This window comes from Entelurus aequoreus, linkage group LG02 (genome assembly GCF_033978785.1).
Source record: "Entelurus aequoreus isolate RoL-2023_Sb linkage group LG02, RoL_Eaeq_v1.1, whole genome shotgun sequence".
NCBI lineage: Eukaryota > Metazoa > Chordata > Actinopteri > Syngnathiformes > Syngnathidae > Entelurus > Entelurus aequoreus.
In genome coordinates this window covers 89,137,813-89,155,441 of record NC_084732.1, presented here as the reverse complement: position 1 = coordinate 89,155,441, position 17,629 = coordinate 89,137,813, and the positions used below count along the sequence as shown (strand labels likewise).

Here is a 17,629-nt window from a genome sequence, read left to right as displayed (position 1 = left end):
GGAAAAAGGCAGACGTTGTTGTAGGTCTGCAACAGTGTGTGCAAACCAAAACACTTGAGTCCAAAAGTTGAGGACGCAGAGGCTGCTATTAAGAGTTTATAGCTCCCTCTCATGTTTTGAGTGTGAGAGACAGCGAGAACCAAACGGAGGGTGTTACTTCACTGCATCTCAGCCAGGGACAGCTGACTGGTTGGGATCTAATTGCTCTCAAGTGAGGTCGGCGGGAGGCATTTATGTAAGCGACAGTGGAGGATGCACAGAGTCTCTGTGCCAGAAGCAGGCAGACATCCTTGGGAACTGAAGCTCTCTTCTCTTTGGACTTATTTTAAGTGTTTTTATTCAAATTGCTGAAAAACGGGAATACATCTCTGGCAAGTACTGCCATCACATGTAAGTCATATTTTGTTTCTTGATTTGAAAGCACATATTTGTGATGACACATGTTGGATTCACAACTGTCGATACTGTAAAGCAGTGATGTAATTTATTACACATGTAAGCACATGCCTGTCAAATTACACCCAAATAGTGTGTATTTATAGCCAAGAATTACTCTAAATCTCACACATAAAGCTTTTCAGCTATTTAGCATGTTGTATACACAATCATTATTATTTTTGATCAGCTGCTTAGAACAGGCTGAAACAAGTGGTTGTGACAAGTTTGCATAACATTTCCTGACATGCTCCATTGTGCCCTTTGACAGACTGTGGTCTTGAGAAGATGGAGCAGACAGTGTGTAGCCTCACTGAAGACTAGGAAGAGCCATCAGACAAAAACACCGGCAAAAGATTGTTATCAAATCTCAACATCAACACGCTACAGAAGTTTTCCCTCCTCAACCAGCCTGACTCAACGTCCTGCAGGGGCTCCCTGCTGCAAGAGCAGTGACCCAGAGGTTAAACTTGAGTGACAGGGTCCAGTTGGATAACCGCATCAATCTCTTCGTCTATTTCAGTATGTTGTTCATTGATCCCAACTGCATTGTATTATAATGCGCAAATGGATACTGACATGGAACCTTCCAAAAGTTTTCTCGGGACTGTACCTACATGCCATCTTCCTGTTCAGCAGTGTGTGTGTGGTCTACAGTGACTGCACTCCGGTGCAACTTGCTGCCATCATGAACTGTTCAAGACATGAGCGTCACACCAGGAATTATGACTACATGGAGGGAGGAGATGTGCGCATCCGACAGCTGTTTAGCCGCACGCAGTGGTTCCTGACAATTGACGACGAAGGACACATCAATGGGACTCAAGACCCGACCAACTGTTACAGTAAGGAGGACTGTTTTGTTTACTAAAATGTATAGCAAAACATAGCACGCAACAGTTGATAAGCAATTAATGTTAGTGTCGTGGAAGGATATATTGCATGCGGTATCAAATAATCATAGTTGCATGTTACTAACACATGCAAAGTCTCTGGTGTATTACAAAGTATTCAGTAACAAATGTGTCCGCATCATTCAATTTACTACATCATGAGCTTAACTTTATGAATTATTGTGACCACTTGGGTGTTGCCAAAAAACAAATTAACACTGAGAACCATAATAAGTCTGTCATAAAAAACCTACCATTGTTCTCTGAGTCATTTTACTTTTTCAATCCTTTCTAACATTTCATACTACAAAAAGTATGTTTGATCCATGCTGATATTGTATTGGATTAAAATCGGCATCCGACATTACTCAAGGCTCCATATCCGTATACTATAGAAAGTGCAAAAGTTTAAACGGGACACTCCTAAAAACTATATGGTTGGTTCCACTGAAAATCATGCAACATATAGCCATGTTTGTCTAAAGTGTTACTTTTTCTCCCTTAGCCTTTTCTAAGCCTTACTGGTTCTGTCTTTGACTTGAGATCATTTAGAGAAAATAATTAATATTGATCACTTCACTTAATAAGAATTAGACTTAAACTTAGACAAACTTTATTGATCCACAAGGGAAATTTTTCCACACAGTAGGTCAGTTACAAATGATGGAAAGGATAATGCAGGTATAAAGTAGACTAAAAATGTACCATAGTAGCACTATAAAATATAACATATATGTAATATTTACATATTATATATACAGTATATAATATATACTGATATATTATATTATTATGTTTATGATATTATATTATATTGTTATATAATATATATACAATACATAACAAATCCCAATTACCATATGTGCAATATTACAGTATATGTAACAGCTGCAGCAAAAAAAAGGGCAGCATAGAATAGAGTAGAGCCAGCAGAAAATATACATTATAAACAAAGAGAGGTAGCTAACATAGAAGCGGTCAGGTAATAGACAGATATCATCTATTGCTGTATGGCGAGTGATTATACAGCTATGTCTATATATCTATACAATCTAATTTGACTGCATTAATGTCATTCCTACACTGCTCACAACCCCGAGTGGGAATATTTGCATGTTATCTTGAGATTGCTTGATATGCTGTGCTGTATTAACCAGCTTTGTAGCCCTCAAATCATTAAAATGTTTGGTCATTTTCCCCATAAAGCATCTCTCAGCATTTGCACTATCATTTCTGTGACAGTTCCAGTGAACCTGGGTCAAGATGAAGGCAAGAGGGAAGTTTAAATTCCTGCAGGCCTACTAGTTATACTGTATGTGCCATTCAAGATTAGTTGTAAAAGTTCTTCAGTCCGTCAAGGTGCTGGCAAAGTGTTGCTGAATAACAGCTTTATTGAGTCGTGTGTCCTTGTTAGTGCAGCCAGAGTGACAGCTTTAAAACAAAGCAGGTAGCTGCGGGGGCCCTTCAAAACCATAACAAGTCTGTAATGAAGTTAACTGAGGGGCTAGTGACAAGCACGTGTGACCTTACACATTTTTTCTGTCTTATTTACTCTCCCTCAAAACATATTGAGAATAAAACAAGGAATGGGCACCAAAACTCAACTATGACAACCTCCTGATTATTTTTACGTAGGGAAAGCGGTCTAAAGTGGAACCACGTCGGAAAAAAAGTCCACATTACAAAAATAATGGCCGTCAACACAAGTTAACTGTGGAATGTTCAACGGTGGTTGTAGAACAGAAACAGTGTCATCCAAAATGGGACTTTGCAAAAACAGTCGCTCACATTTATAAATGTTTGCTTTTAGGTGAAGTTTTATGAAAGTTCATTTTTTAAGACGCCACCGGGAATCTCACGCTAAGAATGTTCTAACTGGAATGTTTGGTATAGTATGACAGCAGAAGGCCTCAAAGCGGGTGGGAAAGATGTTTGTCGATGGTTGGCAACAAAAACAGAAACAATGATTCAGTCTTTTGTGGCTAACAATTGCACGCAAAGAGCACACAGACATTTAGCAAACAAGCCTTTAATTTGACCTACAGTGTGTACATTTCTATATCAGTTGTAAGTATAACAAAGGCATTGTTTTGTACGAAACAAAAAAGAACCACAATGTGAAACTGACACTAGAAATTTTTTTGGCTTCTACATTCCAAACTGGAAGCATGGCTACGGAGTGTATTCTGCTTTTTTGTCATTTCAGAGAGCATACACTGTTATCTCCGATAACAACTTGCTTTTCCGACTGTCCCTTTGAGATTCAAGGAAAATAACAAAACGGTGCTGTAGCGATCATTATAAAAAATAATCATTTAAAAAACATTACATGCACTATTACTGTCAGGTATTGCAACAGTTTCTGGGACAATTTGGTTTTTAGTGAGTAATCCAAAAAACAAACAAAGTGGCAGGACAAATGAGATCGCAGCTGGTTTTACTTTAAACTTATAAACAGTAATTGTCAGCACATGAACATTAAAGTTTAACTCCGTGGGCAGTGCTTAATGTGAGTTTGCAGCAAATAGAATCGTGATTGCAATAAAAAGGAGCAGACAAACTTCTGCCAGGTTAATTAAGAACAAAGTAAACCGCAAGAGGACAAATGAAAAACATGAACTTTGTGTTTTATAGTTTGAGGGGGAAAGAGAGGGATTTCTGCAAAATTAGCTTCACATCACGCACAACATAAAAACGTATTTTAGAAATGACTAATGCAGACCTGCAAATAGTAGTGTGTATTTTGAAGCTAAAATAACTCGACAATGGATAAAGGCTTAATAACTTACCATCATTTACAATTTTAACACACAGGACCGGATGTACCAAAGGTTTGGTTTGCATCTCTTCGGTCAGCAAAATAAGGAACATGTGTCTGTCTTCATGAATATGCAAAATATATGCTGATTATCAGAACACACGCTATTTTAGGAGGAAGAGATGTGAATACATTTATTCATCGTGTGCAATATGAATTATCAAGGCTGAAATTGTTCTGGTGGCTCTATTTTACATATTTATTCAGCACGTCTCAAACAAATGTGCAAAATGACACAGTTACACACACAGCTGTGAGAAAAGAGGGCGACCACGCTGCAGAAACAGCTGGACAGAAAATCCCTCTATATAGACTGCCAGAAATAAAGAAATAATCGATATATCGTCTATTCAGCAATATAATTTTATAGCTGCTGTATAACTTAAGGAGCTGATTAAAACAAATTCAATTGATGCGTTTAGGTATTTGCTGGTGTTTTTTTTTAAATATATCTCCTATTTGGAAAAAACGTCTTGCAAATATGCACTTCCTTGCTTTTGGATCATTCCAGTTGCATGAATGTGCTGCAGTGTTGTGATGGTCAACCGCCTCCATGCACAGCACACCGTCAGTGTGCTAAAAAATGGTGTCTGTTGTCTAAATTGCGATTTTGTTTTGCATAAAGGATTTCACATATTATAACTGTGTGCTGTTTGTTCGACGTCGAAAAACGTTGCAGAGGGAAATGAGTTTTTCCATGGGCACATAACGCTGGTAGTAAATGCAAAAACCTCATTTAATAGGATAGTCTGCACAAAAAATATCAATTGTATACTCAGTCTTAGTAGGTCACACGCAACACGCCCACTTATAGTACACATCATTCTTATTGCACACGGTGTTTAGCTCATTATTTTTGGAACTTATGGCTTAAGCCATATCGTTTCCATATCATTTGCTTAAATTGCACAGAATTAGAGATGTAACGTTCGCGAACGGGTCGAGTCTTTTGAACGGCTTTTTCAAGGAATCCATGAGAACTGATTCGCAGTTGTAATTAGTTTGTTTGAGAGCTGTTTTTCATGCAAATTGTCCATGCTGCTCCCTCAGAATCAGAATCAGAATCAAAAGCTTTATTGGCTTTATTTATTTAAGGAGTAATGTTTAATAATTACTGGTGCCTTTTAGTAACTGTCTTTGGAATTAGAATGAGATTTTAGCAACTGGAAAAGGAAACAAAATTTTAAAAAGTCAACGAAACGTTGCATTTGGATGCACATACGCGCAATCCGTGGGGGTGGCAAAGTGACGTCACTGTCAAAGAATGGGGATATGGCACCATCTTGTGCAATGATTACAATGGAAATATATATATATATATATATATATATATATATATATATATATATATATATATATATATATATATATATATATATATATATATATATATATATATATATATATATACACTACCGTTCGAAAGTTTGGGGTCACATTGAAATGTCCTTATTTTTGAAGGAAAATCACTGTACTTTTCAATGAAGATAACTTTAAACTAGTCTTAACTTTAAAGAAATACACTCTATACATTGCTAATGTGGTAAATGACTATTCTAGCTGCAAATGTCTGGTTTTTGGTGCAATATCTACATAGGTGTATAGAGGCCCATTTCCAGCAACTATCACTCCAGTGTTCTAATGGTACAATGTGTTTGCTCATTGGCTCAGAAGGCTAATTGATGATTAGAAAACCCTTGTGCAATCATGTTCACACATCTGAAAACAGTTTAGCTCGTTACAGAAGCTAAAAAACTGACCTTCCTTTGAGAAGATTGAGTTTCTGGAGCATCACATTTGTGGGGTCAATTAAACGCTCAAAATAGCCAGAAAAAGAGAACTTTCATCTGAAACTCGACAGTCTATTCTTGTTCTTAGAAATGAAGGCTATTCCACAAAATTGTTTGGGTGACCCCAAACTTTTGAACGGTAGTGTATATATATATATATATATATATATATATATATATATATATATATATATATATATATATATATATATATATATATATATATATATATATAAAATCCTTTAATTTTCTCAAAAATCGACAGTGCACCTTATAACCCGATGCGCCTAATGCACATATTAATTCTGGTCGTGCTTCACAACCTCGAAGCAATTCTATTTGGTACATGGTGTAATGATATGTGTGACCAGTAGATGGCAGTTACACATAAGAGATACGTGTGAACTGCAGGATGACACCTGTTTAATAAATGACGCTAGCAAGCAAGACCCAAACTTTGATGTTTCATTGAGAATATAAGACATTACGCACAGCTTTAAAAAATGTGTCAAAATGTTTTAGTACGACTTTGGTAAGCTATGAAGCCGCACCGCTTGATGGAAAGCGGATCATTACTGCTATGGTAGTCAGACGTACTGTGCTTCAATATACAGGTTTTATTATGGTGTGTGTATAAGGACCTAAAACTTGCACCTATTAAAAGGCATATTATCTGACGTTTTGTTTCACAATATTATGCAAAATCAACTTTTCTTACCTATTGGTAACCGCTGATGTGTATTTGGAAGTCCCAAAAATGTGTGCGTTTCCGCCATTGTAGTCAATAAGCTCTTTCTTTTTCTCTCTCCTCTTGTTGTGGGGCATTCATCCTCCGCTGTTGCCATTTCTAATACTAAGTAACGTACAGTTCTAACTTATATCTGTCAGTATATTCGCTGTGGAAGTGCTAAAATCTACAGGTACAAGGAAATATGACGGGGAGAAGACGCTGTTGAAGTGGAGCGACTTAAATAAGACCGCCCACAAATCGGCGCACCCTTCAGAAAGCAAATTGAAGATGGTCTGTAAAACATAATATATGCAACATTTTGATTAAAGAACCACCATTATATGTTCTTTAGACCACAAGAAAATGTTTTAAATGTTGAAATAAAATCATATTACAACCCTTTTAATGTACCTTACACCCGTGCGCCTTTTGTATGGCCCGAATAAACCCGCTCATCGGCAGTGCACCTTATTATCCGGTGCCTCCTATGGTCCAAAAAATACAGTAATTCAGAATGTGGTCCCAAAACAAAAATATACATGGAGGCAGCTACATGCATTATGGACATAATGTTTACAGTATTTGAGTGTAGTAATATGTTCCATCTTTGCACAGTAGCGACTCTGTCCCGATATAATATTATTGGAACTGCATCTTCTATCTATAAGAGCATGACGCTGTGCTTTCTAACACATACATATACTATATGTATCAAAGCTACCATTACTCAAAGCAATCCAACAGGAAAATTTGCACTAATTAATGAACAATATCAGTAAATTAAATGAGTAAAAATGTGCAAACGTGCTACAACTGCTTGTGCTTTGGGATTACCTGAACAATAACAAAGCAGGGATGACTAACTCTGAGCATGCTCTAAAGGGGCGGTTGTAGTCAGTCAAAGAGTGGTGCGCATAAACAACATTCCAAGATTGGGAGACTATCATCTGTTTGTGATCTAGCCAGTGAGATCAACACTGCATGCTCAATGTCAGTCTGAAAAAAATTAATAGAGGTCTTCCCTCTTTCTTCCAGCTGTTGGGTCCAAAAATGTCTGCACTTTATTTTCACCAATGAGTATTTGCTTGCTATAATGTGCACAATCTATCACTTTAATAAATGCCCTTTTTTTTAACAAGGGTTGACTAATCCATGGAGTTATAAGATATTTCATTTGAAATACAAAACCCAAAACCATTGAAGTTGGCACGTTGTGTAAATGGTAAATAAAAACAGAATACAATGATTTGCAAATCCTTTTCAACCTATATTCAATTGAATATACTGCAAAGACAAGATATTTAATGTTCGAACTGAGAAACATCATTTTATTTTGTAAATAATCATTAACATAGAATTTAATGGCAGCAACACATTGCAAAAAAGTTGGCACAGGGGCATTTTTACCACTGTGTTACATGGCCTTTCCTTTTAACAACACTCAGTAAACGTTTGAGAACTGAGGAGACACATTTTGAAGCTTTTCAGGTGGAATTATTTCCCATTCTTGCTTGATGTACAGCTTAAGTTGTTCAACAGTCCGGGGTCTCCGTTGTGGTATTTTACGCTTCATAATGTGCCACACATTTTCAATGGGAGACAGGTCTGGACTACAGGCAGGCCAGTCTAGTACCCGCACTCTTCTACTACAAAGCCACACTGTTGTAACACGTGCAGAATGTGACTTGGCATTGTCTTGCTGAAATAAGCAGGGGCGTCCATGAAAAAGACGTTGCTTGGATGGCAACATATGTTGCTCCAAAACCTTTATGTACCTTTCAGCATTAATGGTGCCTCCACAGATGTGTAAGTTACCCATGTCTTGGGCACTAATACACCCCCATGCCATAACAGATGCTAGCTTTTGAACTTTGCCCCTTTAACAATCCGGATGGTTCTTTTCCTCTTTAGTCCGGAGGACTCGACGTCCACAGTTTCCAAAAACATTTTGTAATGTGGACTCATCAGACCACAGAACACTTTTACACTTTGCATCAGTCCATCTTAGATGAGCTTGGGCCCAGCGAAGCCGGTGGCGTTTCTGGGTGTTGTTGATCGATTGCTTTGACTTTGCATAGTAGAGTTTTAACTTGCACTTACAGATGTAGCGACGAGCTGTAGTTACTGACAGTGGTTTTCTGAAGTGTTCCTGAGCCCATGTGGTGATATCCTTTACACACTGATGTCGCTTTTTGATGCAGTACCGCCTGAGGGATCGAAGGTCACGGACATTCTTTGGCTTTCGGACTTGCCTCATACGTGCAGTGATTTCTCCACATTCTCTGAACCTTTTGATGATATTACGGACCGTAGATGGTGACATCCCTAAATTCCTTGCAATAGCTCGTTGAGAAATGTTGTTCTTAAACTGTTTCGACAATTTGCTCACGCGTTTGTTGACAAAGTGGTGACCCTCGCCCCATCCTTGTTTGTGAATGACTGAGCATTTCATGGAAGCTGCTTTTATACCCAATCATGGCACCCACCTGTTCCCAATCAACCTGTTCACCTGTGGGATGTTCCAAATAAGTGTTTGATGAGCATTCCTCAACTTTCTCAGTCTTTTTTGCCACTTGTGCCAGCTTTTTTTAAACATGTTGCAGGCATCAAATTCCAAATGAGCTTATATTTGCAAAAAATAACAAAGTTTACCAGTTTGAACATTAAGTATCTTGTCTTTTCAGTCTATCCAAATGAATATGGGTTGAAAAGGATTTGCAAATTGTTGTATTCTGTTTTTATTTACGGTTTACACAACGTGCCAACTTCACTGGTTTTGTGTTTTGTACATGTTGCCTCTGCTGCCAACAATGTAACTGTGTGTACTGCATACAAATACACAAAAGTGAACTATTTGTTGCTTGTAATGCATAAATGCGTGTACTCTGACAGTTTTGAAGGGCGGGCCTTGAGTATGGCGTGCATATCTCGTATAACAAGGTTGTTTTCTCAATCCCAGGGGAATTGGCCCTAATCTGTTTCCCATATGTGCAATGGCATATAGCTTGTGGCTTGTGTAAAGGCCAGGCAGGTCAACTAACAAGCTTGAATGAAGCCAGAGAGGCCACTTTCAAATTAACCACAGGAACTCGTGTCTCGTTCTGTTAACGAAGACAAATGAGGGTGGAATCACTGGTTTCTGGAGTGAAGGCTGGATGTCAACTGCATTTTAACTAATCTGTTCTATGTCTCCATTTTCACACTGCTTGATAGGCATCCTAGAGATCAGGACAGTGTCTGAAGGGGGCATTCTGGCCATCAAAGGCGTAAAGAGTCAGCATTACATCGCCATGAACAAGGCTGGGCAGCTGCAGGCCAAGGTACTTCCTCAAAGTGAAAAAGATACAATGCTTATGGCAACATCACAAGCCTGAACTTTAAGTTGCCATTCTTGTGACATTTTACAGAGGATCTACAACGACAACTGCAACTTCAAGGAGGTTTTCCTAGAAAACTTCTTCAACGCTTATTCCTCCACAAAGTGGACTAAAAACGGCAAAGAAATGTTCATAGCGCTGTCTCAGAAGGGGCGGCCATTGCGAGGGAAGAAGACGAGGAGGGAGCACGTGGCATCGCACTTCATCCCTATGAAATGCAAGGAGGAGGAGAGAAGGGCAGACTAAGACAGAGGACTCATATTTGTACAACTTCAGTTACCAAATATTTTAATGGACCTTAAAACTTATCACCGGCCACACTACACACTTCTGAAGATGTACAGTATAAGTTATTATATACACAGTATACAGAAGACAATATTGGGAGTTGGGACACAACTCTTAATTGATCAATTAGGGGTTGGATTGGAAACTGAATCCTCATCCAGACATAATAGACATTTGAAGTGCATCTAGAAAGAATTCACTTTAATTTTTCCGCATTTTGTCATGTTCCAGCCTTATTCCAAAATGGAATGAATTCATATACCCCATAATGATAATGTGACAAGTTAGATTTTTTTTTAATTTTGCAAATTTATTAAAAAAATAAAAAATCACATTTACTTAAGTATTCACAGCCTTTGCTCAATACTTTGTTGATGCACCTTCGGCAGCAATTACAACCTCAAGTCTTTTTGAATATGATGCCACACACTTGGCACACCTATCTTTGGGCAGTTTCTCCACTTTCTCTTTGCAGCACCTCTCAAGCTCCATCAGATTGGATGGGAAGTGTTGGTTTTCATCCATGATGTCTTTGTACATTGGTGGTGACCAAGAACCCGATGGTCACTCTGTCAGAGCTACAGCAGAGGAGAACCTTCCAGAAGGACAACCATTTCTGCAGCAATACACCAACCAGGCCTGTATGATATAATGGCCAGACGGAAGCCGTTTTTGGTAAAAAGTTTGCCAAAATGCACCCGAAAGATTCTCAGACCATGAGAAACAAAACCCTCTGGTCTGATGAGACAAAGATTGAACTCTGGTGTGTGAATGCCAGGCGTCATGTTTGGAGGAAACCAGGCAGCGCTCATCACCCTGACAATAGCATCCCTCCAGTGAAGCATGGCGGTGGCAGCATCATGCTCGGGGAATGTTTTTCAGCGACAGGAACTGGAACTCTAGTCAAGATAGAGGGAAAGATGAGTGCAGCATTGTACAGAGACAACCTAGGTGAAAACCAACGCTTCACATCCAACCTGATGGAGCTTGAGAGTTTCTGCAAAGAGAAATAGGCAAATATGCCAAAAGGTAGGTGTGCCAAGCTTGTGGCATCGTATTTAAAATGACTTCAGGCTGTAATTGCTCCCAAAGGTGCATCAACAAAGTATTAAGCAAAGGCTGTGACTACTTACCGTATATTACCAAATAGTAGCCCGGGCGTTTATTTCACAAAATGGGGTCAGACCCCGGGCGGCTATTAGGACATGTGCGGTTATTTGCACAAGGCTTTTATTTATTTGTGCACCAGCCTGCACCAGGCCATTATTTGGTTACGGTAGAATTGTTACTGTCCAGTATTATTTTTCGTACAAAAAACTTTAAATGTAAAAGCTATTGTAAACATACAAACAAAAAAACAAGAGACCAACATGAGGTAGGCTATCAAAAGACAAGAGATCAACAAGGCCTCAACATGGCAGTAGTGCAACAATTGTCAAATAGAATACCAATACTAAAAATAAATAAACTTTTTAAATAAAGCAGCCTACCAGGAAAAATAAAATTATGGTACCAAGTACTCAAGTATAAAACCCACCATCAAAACAGAACAATAATACTGTCACTTAAATAAAATAAAGGCTACAGTACTCCAAGTTTTAAATAAAGCAGCATACGTGATTATCCACTGACACGAATTAGCATCAAGCTCGTCGCTCACTTTCTTCCTACCTCCACCAGATAAGCGAGCCCGTTTTCCATCGATTGCCGACTGAGATAGTAGTTCTCCCTTTTTTTGTTTCCATTCTCGTACATGTTTTGGGTCAATGTTAAACTGCCTGGCGGCTGCCAAACCAGAATTCTGCTCCGCATACTTCACAACCGCTAGCTTGAACTTTAAGTCAAACTTTCTGTTCTTCTTCCACCTTAAAGTATTCCCGTCCATCAGTTGTGGTGTACCGGTATCCTGTTCATTCAACTCACTGCTACTGTTGCTTGCCATGTTGAAACTTTTCCTCGTGGGTTTGTTGTTGTCGTTGAGTGTGTGTTATGCTATATGCGGTGACCCTTCGCAATATGTTGATTACCCAGAATCCCCACGTAACGTCTGCTGTTACCGTAATTACCAGAATTACTGCACCTTTGCTTTTCCTTTTAGCTTATAAATTGGGCTTAATGAAATCAATATGATTTTAATCTAAATTATGCAAATAACAGCCCATGGACGGCTATTTGGACATGGGCGGTTATTAGGAAGAGGCGGTTAATTCACAAAATGGGGTCAGAGCCCGGGCGGCTATTAGGACATGGGCGGTTATTTGCACAAGGGCGTTTATTTGGTAATATACGGTATGTACATCTGATTTATTTATTTATATTTTTATTTTGGTAAAATTAGCAAAAATAAAAATAACTTGTCACATTGTCATTATATGGTATTGTATGTAGAATTTTGAGGACAAAAATGAATATATTTCATTTTGGAGTAAAGCTGTAGTATAACAAAATGTGGAAAATATTGAAGCCCTATGAATACTTTCGGGATGCACCGTATGTGCTTCCAGCTGTTTGAGACAGGCCCTTTCAGTTCCATAAAGACATGGCTGGATGAGTTCGCTGTAGAAGATAAAGACCTCAAACTAATCAAACATCTTTGGGATTAACCAAAACAGAGACAACATTTCCCCTTGCACACTGTTGTAGAAAGTCTTCCCAGAAAAGTGGGAGCTGTCATAGCTGGAAATGCAAATTCCATATTGCACTTCATGTGGTTGTAATGTCCGGGCGTACCAACAAGTGTCCTTATAGTGTATGCATGAGGGAAAACAACATATTGAAATACTACAACATGTCCTCAGATGACACTTCAGGGCTACAAGTAAGGAAAGTATAGTTTGACTTGCTCCACAAGTTGTTTTTAACCAAAACACTATTCAATGTTATTGTTATTTTAATTAAATATACTATTTCCTTATATTGAATTTTTTTTTTCCTGTATGGGTTTTCTTATTTTATAAAAGCACCTGTATGACACTGCTTGTCGATGAGTAGGTCTGTCTTGGTAACACTGGATTTGTACGCCTCATTGAACACAAAGTAAAGCCAGAATTAATCAAATTAACTTGGCATTTCTACACAAATGTGGAGTATAAACTGTTTGGTCTATCCCAAAACATGTTTCAAATGTTGCAGTTGCTCACGGACCACCTTCTTCTGGGATTTGGAAATACATTTTCTGCTGCTGTTGAAAGTGAACAATACTTTTACCTGGTTTGTATAAAAATCTTACATTTATTCCAACAAGTATACAACAAAGCACTTCTAATCAGACAATTACAGCTAAAGTAGAAATACTCAATAGAAGAAGCAAAGTACATGTGCAAGTGGTTCCCCAGTGATGCATCATGCATGTGGCCTCACCTTCATACAGCATTATCAAGTGAAATATTACATTCTCTTGTATTTAATGGTTGCTACTTGTTATTGGAGATTAATATCTTCCTTACACTGTGCACAGCAACTGTTGAACTTAAAAGCAGTTCTGCAAAATGACCATTAGTTTTCAACCACTAGAGGGCAGAAAAATACTCAATTCTATATTTTACTAACTATCCATCCATCCATCCATCCATTTTCTACTACCGCTTATTCCCTTCGGGGTCGCAGTGGGCGCTGGAGCCTATCTCAGCTACAATCGGGCGGAAGGCGGGGTACACCCTGGACAAGTCGCCATCTCATCGCAGGGCCAACACAGATAGACGGACAACATTCACACACTAGGGCCAATAACTAGACATATATAAATATTTGGTCTAAAAAATTGTCACTCATTTTTGTTTAAATAAATCTGGTGTTCACACAAGTAAAATAATAACCGTTATTCATACTATTGTACTTGGTGGTATTAGTCCATTGTGTACATTTGTTCTTAATATTGTTTTATCTATGTTTATAACATAAACAATAAATGTAAACCAAGCATAACTTCATGAACTAAATTTTGATGTTTTACTATTTTAATGCATCATTTTTTGCAGTACATGGTAATAATAAAATGGATTCGTCATCGCTTGGAAAAAATATTTAAAATTGATCCAAAGCCTTTTTGTGATTAGATTACATTGTATTAAGACACAAGTACATCTAAAGTCCTCTGGAGATATTAAAGAATAAACTGCTCGGATTAAGTGACATACTGTACAAGATAATTAGATCTCTTGATGTCGCCTTTAATATAATACAATTTATTACACTAGCTAAAAAAAAGCATTTGGGAAAACTTTTTGGCCCTAGACTCATGCAGACAGATGACATGTTTCCTCACAGTCTGATAAGGCAGATTGAAATATTAGAGGATAAACAAATAATTGTAGGATGCAAATCTGTGAGATACTCTTCTGTTATTTTCATTCCTGCAGAGTTTAGATGACATTGCATATTGTCAGGGCAGCAAAATAACACAGACATGCTGGCAGAGTTCCCACACTATCCAACGTCATGCATAACATAGTTTTACTTCTATCGCCTGGGTTCACATCTGGCTCAGAGGACCCCTGTCAGATAAAGACAGTCAAATTGAGAGACCAAACCCCTGAAATACATTTGACCCAAACAACATCTGAGCAAGGTGAAGCCGTCTGCCAAGTCACGCAAAGTTAGTCTTAGTAGATAATTAGTAACATACTTAAAATGTAAACACATTTCACATTCAAGGCTGTGTATTCTCAGAGGGCCAAGGAGCGGCTTGAGCCAGCACCGGGGAAAGAGAACTGTCAGGAAAAACAATGCAATATGGCATCATTTACACCTAAACTACATACACAGTGTACCAACACCTGTAATTACCAGACCTGGGATCGCAATGCACTTTTTTAGCACAAATAATAGATCTTAATCATTGTACAATAAACAAATCTAAATCACATTTTCTTTACCAGAGCAATCTTAAGGCCATAGTACAACAGAAAATAGTAGGAAAGACATAACAACAATTGATACAAATCCTTGTTAAGGAATAGCACATGGGTGAGGATCTGGATAAACGTCTGAATACAGGATTTTATTTTCTGCACCATTTGAATCAGTGTGACATAACACAAACTGTCCGTCAATTTGTCAACAATATGGCCTCGACACAGGTCTGCAGGAATGCACGGCAAAAATGAACCAACACTCTTGTGAAAGAAATGAAGGCACCACATCATCAATATAAGCTTGTATTGTACATTAGATTCTTGAAAATAATAAGCAGCAATAAAACAGTAACGAGAGTATCAAAAGATGAACTTTTCCTTTGGCTTTTTGTGACAATATTGCGTCATTTAGTCAAAAAGTTCCAGCTTCAACCCAGGGTGTTGATGAAAAAAGAAAGTATATCAACAGAGGAAAAGAGGTGAAAGTCTCTCTCCATGCAGATGACCTACTTCCATATGTCTCGGACGAATCTGTCTCCGTCCCGACTGCCTTTGGTAATCTCCAAGCTTTTGGTCATGTGTCTGGTTACAAATTGAACTTGGGTGAAAGTTTAAAGATTAAGATTAAAGATTAAAGTACCAATGATTGTCACACACACACTAGATGTGGTGAAATTCGTCCTCTACATTTGACCCATCCCCTTGGGGAGCAGTGGGCAGCAGCGGCCGCGCCCGTAAAAGATTTCTTATCATTTCTGCTGCTAAGAAACATCTTCTACGCTATTTTCCCTTTAAAATTGCCTCGCAATGTTTCACATACTTGGTTGTCCAGGTAGCAAATATGCTTGCAGAAATTTATAAAGCCAACTTTGTTCCACTGTTGTCCAGAATCCAGGGAGATTTTGATCGATGGTCTTTACTTAATTTATCTACAGTGGCTCGTGTCAACTCTGTTAAAATCAATGTACCTTTTGTTCGAGTGTATACCACTTTTTTTTCCTCAGTCTTTTTTCAGTAAGTTAGATAGTCAGATTTTAGACTTCTTTTAGAGCGACCTAAATCGTCGGGAGAATTAGCTCTACCCAACTTTAGGTTTTACTACTGGGCCACCAACATTACAATTCTTAAATATTGGCTGTAGTATGAAGCATTTGATTCTCCTCTGTTATCAGAATCAGAATCAGAATCAGAATAGCTTTTATTGCCATTGTTTGAGAACGGGTTCACAAACTAGGAATTTTTCTTGGTGCAATCGTGCAACATAAAACACATATAACACAGATTTGATAATAAAAAGAGCTGTAACTGAGCTATCAGATCTTGTTATTGTTCATGTGCCTGATGGCCGAGGGGAAAAAACTGTTCAGATGGCGGGAGCTGTGGGTCTGGATGGACCGTAGTCTCCTGCCTGAGGGGAGAGGGGAGAATAGTTTGGGTCCAGGGTGAGAAGAGTCAGCTGTGATCCGACCCACATACCTCCTAGTCCTGGAGGAGAACAGGTCCTGGAGGGATGGGAGCTTGCAGCCAATCACATCCTCTGCAGCACGTACGATGCGCTGCAGTCGATGCTTATCCTGGACTGTGGTGCCAGGATGGAGGAGGTGAGGATGGACTCGATGATGGCTGAGTAAAACTACACTAGCATCTCGGTCGGCACCTTAAGTTTCCTCAGCTGCCGCAGGAAGTACATCCTCTGCTGGGGCTTCTTGATGAGGAAGCTGATGGTCGGCTCCCACTTGAGGTCCTGGGTGATGGTGGTGCCCAAGAAACGGAAGGAGACCACATTGGAGACGGGGGTGGGAGAGTCAATCAGGGTGAGGGGGGATGGTGGGGCTCGGACTTTCCTGAAGTCCATGATCATCTCCACTGTTTTCTGGGCGTTCAGCTCCAGGTTGTTGAGGCTGCACCAGGACGCCAGCCGGTCCACCTCTCTCCTGTAGGCGGTCTCATCGCCATCCGAGATGAGCCCGATGAGGGTCGAGTCATCCGCAAACTTGAGCAGCTTTACGGACTGGTGACTGGAGGTGCAGCAGTTTGTATACAGGGAGAAGAGCCAGGGGGAAGTGCACAGCCCTGAGGAGTACCAGTGTTCGTTTTTCGACTGTCCGAGACAATCTTCCCCAGCCGCACGTGCTGTCTTCGGTCTGTCAGGAAGTCATTGATCCAACTGCAGAGGGAGTCGGGCACGCTGAGCTGGTAGATGTTGTCTCGTAGTAGTCCAGGGAGGATGGTGTTGAAGGCAGAGCTGAAGTCCACAAACAGGATCCTAGCGTAGGTTCCTGGGGAGTCCAGATGCTCCAGGATGAAGTGAAGGGTCAGGTTCACTGCATCATGCACAGACCTGTTGGCTCTGTAGGCGAACTGCAGTGGGTCCAGGAGGGGGGCGGTGATGTCCTTGTGGTGGGGCAGGACCAAGCGCTCAAAGGACTTCATGACCACAGACGT

At 39.3% G+C, this 17,629-nt stretch overlaps 1 protein-coding gene across 1 annotated transcript; it reads left to right on the top strand.

Moving 5' to 3' along the window:
* The first annotated feature begins 285 nt into the window (after nucleotides 1-285).
* LOC133640569 (fibroblast growth factor 7-like) lies at nucleotides 286-10,589 on the top strand. Its single transcript, XM_062034059.1, has 4 exons — nucleotides 286-390; nucleotides 707-1,280; nucleotides 9,880-9,986; nucleotides 10,074-10,589. Exons 2-4 carry the CDS (start codon nucleotides 995-997, stop codon nucleotides 10,287-10,289), a joined length of 609 nt encoding a protein of 202 aa, XP_061890043.1. The 5' UTR covers nucleotides 286-390; nucleotides 707-994; the 3' UTR covers nucleotides 10,290-10,589.
* Nucleotides 10,590-17,629: the final 7,040 nt, after the last annotated feature.

Excerpts from the sequence above, each read along its gene's own strand:
- LOC133640569 (XM_062034059.1), top strand. The coding sequence starts at position 995 with ATGCGCAAATGGATACTGACATGGAACCTTCCAAAAGTTTTCTCGGGA. Across the intron at positions 1,281-9,879 it reads AGACCCGACCAACTGTTACA|GCATCCTAGAGATCAGGACA; the intron begins GTAAGGAGGACT and ends ACTGCTTGATAG. Across the intron at positions 9,987-10,073 it reads CTGGGCAGCTGCAGGCCAAG|AGGATCTACAACGACAACTG; the intron begins GTACTTCCTCAA and ends GACATTTTACAG.